The sequence below is a fragment of the Centroberyx gerrardi genome, chromosome 16, assembly GCF_048128805.1.
Source record: "Centroberyx gerrardi isolate f3 chromosome 16, fCenGer3.hap1.cur.20231027, whole genome shotgun sequence".
In the NCBI taxonomy this organism is placed as follows: Eukaryota; Metazoa; Chordata; class Actinopteri; order Beryciformes; family Berycidae; genus Centroberyx; species Centroberyx gerrardi.
The window spans coordinates 19,946,195-19,953,886 of record NC_136012.1 but is presented as its reverse complement, the minus strand read 5'-3'; the positions used below and the strand labels follow the sequence as shown (position 1 = coordinate 19,953,886).

Below are 7,692 nucleotides of genomic sequence, written 5' to 3'. Positions count from 1 at the left end.
CAATAACTTAATGTCTAAGTTACAGCGTTACGTCCCAGCAGGATGCATAGCAGTAGTCACCACCTAGTTTGTAAATAGTGTTCCAAAAGTTGGTTACACCAGGAGTTTTAGAGCAAATAATTATTTCCTGCAGAACAGAAGTGTGGTTCTGTCACAAAGTAACTTGAGATGTATTGTCTCATTCTGGAAGAGTCAGTTCCTCAAAGACTAAATGGTAATTACATGGTAGAAACTATTTCAGCAGCTATATCAGGAAGTGGCTCAGAATTAATCCCGTACTTGTCATGAAACAATTACAGAAAAGTGGAAATAACTTCTGGATTGTTGTGGTGCTGACAAGGGCATAACACGTTGCCACACTCCTGTAGCCTTGATGCAAGTAATGTTTTGAGTCTGTATTAAGAGACGTTTTGACAAAAAACATCATCAGGTTCACCAAATGAGACTATTACCTGTGTGCCAAACTATTTGGAAAGCATTGTTTTCTATAACAGAAACTAATGTATGGTGTGGCAGGCTCAGAACCATTCATAGAAAGCTAGATCATTATGAATATTTTGTCTACAAATATAAATACCAAATCATTATCACACTCAAAAAACAAGAGAAAGCATTAACACCAACATTCAATGTCTTTATTCACTAAAACACAGTCACTGCACAGGGAGCATAGCACATAATTCTTTTATCTCAATTTTGCAGCCTTTTTTGTTTTTATAGGTTTTCCTTTACCTGCGTTTGGACTCTCCAGACGACTAAAAAGCACTCCAGAGTCGGACCCTAGCGCTCTCCCTTCAAAGGGACAGTCCATTCCCTGATACCTTGGCAGGAAGTTCAGAGCAGCCCAGCTCCTCTCGCCTCGTTGCACCCCTAATCTGGACAGGAGCTTGTTAGACGTCTCTGGCACTATGGGCTGGAGGAGGGTGCCATAAATCCTCAAGCATTCGAGGGACACATGGATGATGGTGTCCAACCAGCGCTGGTCTTTACTGTCCCCTCTGTCCAACTTCCAAGGTGTGTGACGCTGAACAAACCCATTTGTCTGCCTCACACACCCGCCGACGGCCTCCAGAGCTTTGTATACATGCATGCTCTCGTAGTGCTGCGCCACCACAGCCGGGAGGCTTTTCACAGCATCCAGCATGCGGTAGTCTTCGGCCACGGCCCTGCCACTCTGGTCACTGGGGAACGAGTCGGGGCAGAAGGAGGGGTAGACCTGGGCTGGGTTGAGAGAGGGAGCTGTGCAGCGGTTCAGAAGACCTCCCAGAGTGTCAGCCAGCTCTGCATTGAGCAGCTTGACCACTTTGTCATCGTTGTAGTCGCAGTCCGAGTCTGGGACACCCTGACGTAGAAGGAAGTACCTCATACCATCAGTTGTGAACCTCTGAGAACGTTCGAGGGGATCAACCACGTTCCCCAAACTTTTGGACATCTTCTTGCCCCCTACTGTCCAATGAGAGTGCACATGTATCGCCTGTGGCAGCGGCAGTCCGGCCCCTAGAAGAAAAGATGGCCAATAGATGGCATGAAATTTTAAGATGTCCTTTCCTACAACATGATGGGCCTCATTCCACCATTGGTCGTATTTATCTGGATAACCAGCCACTGTGAGGTAGTTGACCAGAGCATCCAGCCACACATAGATTGTTTGTTCAGGGTCGTCTGGGACCGGGACGCCCCACTGAAGACGGCTTCTCTGACGGGACACTGAGAGGTCAGGAAGGTCCTCCTGGAGCCACTGGAGAACCGCCTGGTAGAAACGCTCAGGCTGTACAGCCTCGGGATTTCCTCTCAGCCAGTCGAGCAGCTGGGACCGAAACTCAGACAGACGGAACATATAGTTCTCCTCCTTCATCCACTCCACCTGCGAAAACAGCATGGATTAGATTAGGGTGCTACAAGCCTAGGTTTTGTCAGAGGAGTGAGGATAGATTGCAGAAACTGTGAATTTTGTGCATAACTAATAAAGAACATGTTTGACCACATGATATGTCTTTGGATCTCATTTGGTGCCTGCTTAGACAGTTTTGCATTCATTCATCTCAAATGGAAATCACCAAGGGTGGAAGTAACTAATTACATTTACTCACGTTACTGTAATTGAGTACTGTAAGTCAGTAATTTTACTTGGTTTTTGCTGAAGTATTGTACTTAGCTAGATTTTAAATCACATCCATTAGAGTACAGATTTTGTGGCTCTCCGTAAGCATCAGAAACTGGACCAATCGAAATTGGTCAATTGTGGAGCCATTCACAGTGAAGAGAAATCTGGCTTTACTTTGTGCACTTTATTTTGTAATTTCCAAACTTTCTAATTAAAAGAAACTAGTTTGAACTCTGTCCTCTCAAACGTTTGGACTGGTATGGGAAAGATCACATAACAATGTTTCTTTTCTAAAAAATAACTCAGTAACTTTTACTCTGAGAACATTTTAAATGAGCTACTTTTTTACTTTTACTCAAGTAGATTTTTACTACTTCTACTTGGAGTAGGACATTCTAGTACTCTTTCCACCACTGGACATCACACCTCCATGTCTCTCACTCACCCTGTGGCCACTCTCCAGAGAAATCTTGATCTCCTTCCCCGATGAGTCCAAAGCATCGCCCACCTGTGTCGGAGTGAGGAAGCTTTCATCCTGCGTGGAGTACCAGCCTTCATAACTTCCCTTGTAGATGAGCCCTCTGTTCTGCAGCACTGACCAGAAATGCTGCACGGCAAGCCGGTGTCTCTGCTCGGTGGTTCTTATAAAGTCTGTGTGTGAGATGCTGCAGCTCCTGAAGAGATGTCTGAATCTCTCAGACACTTCGGTGCAGAAGCTCAGGGGATCTTTCCCCGCAGCATCAGCAGCTTGTTGGATTTTCAGGCCGTGTTCGTCTGTGCCTGAAATACAAGATCTCATGTATTATTAAAAATTCTCACTGCATAGATTTGCATTTTAGGCATAAAGCCGACTCTCTCACTGTAGAGATTTACATTTAAAACAACAGTAGAATGGGGTTAAATTCCTAGATTGACAATACTACACACTACGAAACCAAACCCCTTAATTTTATCCCTGAAATGTCCTTAATTTCTCATTAAATAAACATTAATTATCCATTAAAAATAACATAGCTTAAAAAAGTAAGGCTAGTAGCCTGCCATGGGCGTTTAAGGGATAGGGACATAGGGGAGAGATTTTTTTATGCCTTTTGTGCATGGTTTCCATGGTTATTAATGGAAAGTTCCTGTCTCCCTGGATTTTACATTAAATTATAAAGTAAGCAGTCAAACATTAAGGGGTGTTTAAAGTGGTTTTGATGGGGTCTCCTCCATTAATAACTCCCTTAACTCATTTTAAGGGGATTTTGCATGAAGGGGTGAATTAATGTAAATGTAAAGGTATTTTAAGGGATTACTGGTTCCTAGAGACATGCAACCAAATGTAAGAAGTGAAAAGGTCAACATTCATCCCACAGCATGTATTTGTGTCAATGGGAGATTTACCTGTGGCAAACTTTGAGTTGAAGCCCTGCAGCAGCTTGTACCTGTGTAGGCAGTCAGCTATCACAGCTGAATACAAATGTCCCAAATGAGGGGAAGCGTTGACATAGAAGATGGGAGTGGTGATGTAGTAATTCCTGTCGTTTTTGGACAGATGTGTGCACATGCATCTCAGCTTTATCCTTTGTTGATTCCACTGAGGTGAAATTGGTGTCGAAAATGCACTTTGTTGCACTCTTTGCACAGCCTTACAGTTTCTGACAATGCATAGATATGGAATCCTCATCATTGGATAGCAGGTGATGTTCACATGAAGTCCAATCGTAGATTAAGAAAAGGATTTTAATCCCAGACAATGTTTAGTCCAAGGAGTGCAGTAAAGATTTGGTAATCCAGTCACTCATTTCCAAGAGATTGTGTTTTGCAGACAAACAGGTAAGCAGAAAAATACTACCAATATCCTAGAATAGTCCGGGCATTCGTTATCGATAAACATAGTATGTGTTATTGAATTGTACGAATTTGTTCTAAAACAGTAACATGTGCGATTTGTTTCCTTGTCAAGGTTAGGTCTTCTTCCGGTTTCAACACGCAACGTTTATTCGCCCAATCAAAACGCTGAACCGTGAATAAACCCGCCTTTTCGGGGAGGTTTTACGAGTACTAAGAACAAATCAGATTACGAGGACTTCCTTCTGCTCAGTGCTGTCAAAGTTAGGCAGGTGTATTTTGTGGGGAGTTCATGGCAGCCTGATATGCAGTGTGGAAACAGTTAAGCAGCAAATATATATTAAATAGAAGTTATATTATCCGCCGCAGTCCTCTTCCTTTCCTCAACTCAGACAGTAACCAGGAAGTGCCGCGGTGACTAACAGCCAATCAGTTGCTCCACTCCCAGCAACGAAAACGTTGGCGTGACAACTAAGGTAAAAACATAGCTTTCTTGTAAAATTGTAGGCAAAAAATAGCTTATTGAATTTAAATAAATTAAACTAATTTAGCTGAAGTCATCATCGAGCTTGAAAAATGTTACTTTTTATATCTCAGTGTCTGTGGTTTTAACATAGCGGTTTCAAGCAGCAGCATGTCATGTGATTCGAAATGTAGGCTACTTGTTGCTCGAACATGAAAAGTTCACAAACAAGCTTTGTTGCTTATACGATTTGAGATGAATACAGCACATTTTGTGTAATTTTGTTTCAGATGGATATGAACCGTGTGGATTTCTACATTGGTCTTTCTCTGGCTGTGAGCTCCAGTGTTTTTATCGGCGCAAGCTTCATCTTGAAGAAGAAAGGCCTTCTGCGATTGGCCAGCAAGGGTTCGATGCGAGCAGGTAGCCTTTTACAGAAAAAATAAAACTACAGTAATCCTAAATTTTACAGTTGAACTATACAAATATCACAGAACAACTTTGAGTATATGTTGGGACATAATAGGAATATTATAGTGATACCATAGGAGATAAAATACCATATGGTAAAAGTACATACACACACATCATACACATTAGAACTACTTATAGGAATATATTGGTGACTTCAATAGGGAAATTCCATAACAGCAGTGAAGCAGACATGAAGTTGTGGTAAGAAGAGAGTTTGTGAAAGAAGCTACTGACTTTCTCACTTAAAATCTGTGAGGAAATATGGAGTTACGGGAAAACTGTGCCATGTACTTCTTGTGCAATTTTGTTTCTGTGTCTCACAGGTCAAGGCGGGTATGCTTACCTCAAGGAATGGCTATGGTGGGCAGGACTTATTTCAAGTAAGTGAATGATTTGCGATCTCAGTTGCACTAAAACAGAATACCTTATTCTGCTGCTGAACTGTGTGACATGGTCAACTGTGTTTGATTCGGTCGCCCCGCTTACCAGCCATCCCTATAACATTGAGGTCTTTGTTTTCAAAGGGAAAACGAGGCTCTTGTGGGTTTGGTATTTTTTGCTGCTGGTCTTTTCAGTAGATGCAGCGCCCACAATATTTCTTTGAAGTACACATTCCTCAAAAGAGCACATTTGCACATGTGGGTTGGAAGAGAATCATTTGTCAAAACTCACCAACTGCAACATTTACAGCTGTGAATTTCCCCTTGTGGTGGCAGTGTGTCCTAATGTTTATGGTCTGTGTTTCAGTGGGAGCTGGAGAGGCTGCTAACTTTGCTGCATATGCATTTGCACCCGCCACACTTGTGACTCCACTCGGTGCAATGAGCGTACTTGTAAGGTAATTGTCTCACAGGTTGGTTTTGACAGTTGATGTGTCGGCTGCAGTTTTTCACACTTCTCAGGCTGTTGTGTGTCATTCTCTTGGTGTGATACAGAGATGTGTGAATACCAATAGCACATCAAACTTCTAGGTTTTTTTTGATAGTTTAAATCTGCAGTAGCATTTGTGATAGCATGCAGCATCTGACAGGTTTGTTTCTTCTTCCAGTGCTGTGCTCTCCGCCTACTTCCTGAATGAGAGGTTGAATGTGCATGGGAAGATTGGTTGCTTGCTGTGCGTCTTGGGCTCCACAGTGATGGTGATCCATGCCCCGCAGGAGGAGGAGGTGGCCTCCCTCAGTGCCATGGCTGAGAAGCTGAAAGACCCAGGTAGGGACAGTGGGTATTTACTTGTGTGATTTGATTGAAAATGCTCCGGAAAATGATTCCCAGATAAGAGCTGGAACCGTTTTTAAGGACACTAACTTACTGTCGAATACTCCCACTTAGGTTTCATTGTGTTTGCTGCGTGCATTGTGGCAAGCAGCCTGGTTCTTATCTTTGCTGTGGCCCCACGGTATGGACAGAAGAATGTGCTGGTCTACATCCTGATCTGCTCTGTGATTGGCTCCCTGTCTGTGTCTTGTGTCAAGGGCCTGGGCATTGGCATTAAGGAGCTGTTCGCTGGGACAGCAGTGCTGAAGGAACCCCTGTTCTGGTCCCTAGTCATCTGCCTGGTAGTCTGTGTCAGCATTCAGATCAGTTACCTGAACAAAGCCCTCGACATCTATAACACCTCCATAGTCACGCCTATCTACTATGTCTTCTTCACCACGTCGGTCATGGCCTGCTCAGCCATCCTCTTCAAGGAATGGCTGAGCATGACCACCGATGGAGTGGTGGGAACTATCAGTGGGTTCCTCACCATCATCTTGGGGATCTTCCTCCTCCATGCCTTCAAGGACATTACCTTTACCTTGGATTCCCTTCCACTGTACCTGCGGAAGGGTCCTCAGGGCTTCCCATGGGGCCACCAGCCCTATGTGGCCCTTCCCAACCACGACAGCCAAGCAGAGGATGAGATTAAGATGCCCAGAGACGGGGGCTCGAAGGGGGGATACCCACCAGAAAGCTCCGTGAGGAGGAACAACAGCTTTGTCACTACTTAGCAATGTTGCCACTGACCATTATGAAGCTTTATTTCACTGACAAGCTTTACAATGTGACAAGTTAAGACAGTTTACTAAATCTGAATTTCGAGTCTGCCATACACAATGTATATATGCACTGGATGATGAGCAAAGTTGCTTTGAAATGAGCATACTGTTGCTATGAGCCCGTGGGATTTTATTACAACAAAAGGGTATTTTATCATCATCTTTGTACTTTGTCACATTGGTAGAGCCAAATCATTTTACTGTGGTTAAAGAAAGATGGTACAGGATTATAATCTGTAGTATAATTTATTAGAATTTATCTGAATGTCAGCATGAATGTCTGCTGTTGCAGTGTTATGTGTATAGTGTTATAAATTTTAAAGCTTATACAAATACACACAATCTTTTAAAAATATGATCATACTGACTGTCAAATTCAAGATTGAATAGTACTTAAGCCAAATTGTGCCTTATGTTACTCAAGGCTATTACCTATGCATATTTTTGCACTTTTTTTTAACCTGCATCATATATTGTACAAATGTGCTTTATGAACTTTTTATGACCAATGATAAGGCAAAAGCTTTAATTTCCCTGAATGTGTTTCAATCATTTGTTGTTGATGACAAAGTTTGAATAAGTCCTCTGACATGTTACTGTAATACCTCAGTATTATTTACACGCCTCACTGAAGAACTTTCTTTCCTCATGTAAATGCATTCCCATGATGTGCCAAGCTGTAACATTCCTCCATGATGTAATGGTATTTTTTTGTTTGATGTAATGTTAATTAAAGCCTAACTACAATATTACCTGACTACACCGTGCCAAAAAATAGACTG

General features: G+C 42.6%; 2 protein-coding genes across 3 annotated transcripts; one reads left to right on the top strand and one right to left on the bottom strand.

The window, feature by feature from the left end:
- Positions 1–237: 237 nt before the first annotated feature.
- mars2 (methionyl-tRNA synthetase 2, mitochondrial) lies at positions 238–3,891 on the bottom strand. Its single transcript, XM_071908896.2, has 3 exons — positions 3,491–3,891; positions 2,550–2,884; positions 238–1,864 (listed from the first exon to the last, which is right to left on the bottom strand). Exons 1-3 carry the CDS (start codon positions 3,774–3,776, stop codon positions 686–688), a joined length of 1,800 nt encoding a protein of 599 aa, XP_071764997.2. The 5' UTR covers positions 3,777–3,891; the 3' UTR covers positions 238–685.
- Positions 3,892–4,159: 268 nt separating this feature from the next.
- LOC139919231 (magnesium transporter NIPA2) lies at positions 4,160–7,680 on the top strand. 2 transcript variants are annotated; one of them, XM_071908898.2, is made up of 6 exons: positions 4,160–4,413; positions 4,691–4,823; positions 5,198–5,254; positions 5,622–5,712; positions 5,923–6,083; positions 6,204–7,680. In XM_071908898.2, the coding sequence occupies exons 2-6, from the start codon at positions 4,691–4,693 to the stop codon at positions 6,860–6,862; spliced, it is 1,101 nt and encodes a 366-aa protein (XP_071764999.1). In that variant the 5' UTR covers positions 4,160–4,413; the 3' UTR covers positions 6,863–7,680. The 2 variants fall into 2 exon arrangements, with proteins under 2 accessions (XP_071764999.1, XP_071765000.1); XM_071908899.2 differs by lacking the exon at positions 4,160–4,413 and adding an exon at positions 4,573–4,590.
- Positions 7,681–7,692: the final 12 nt, after the last annotated feature.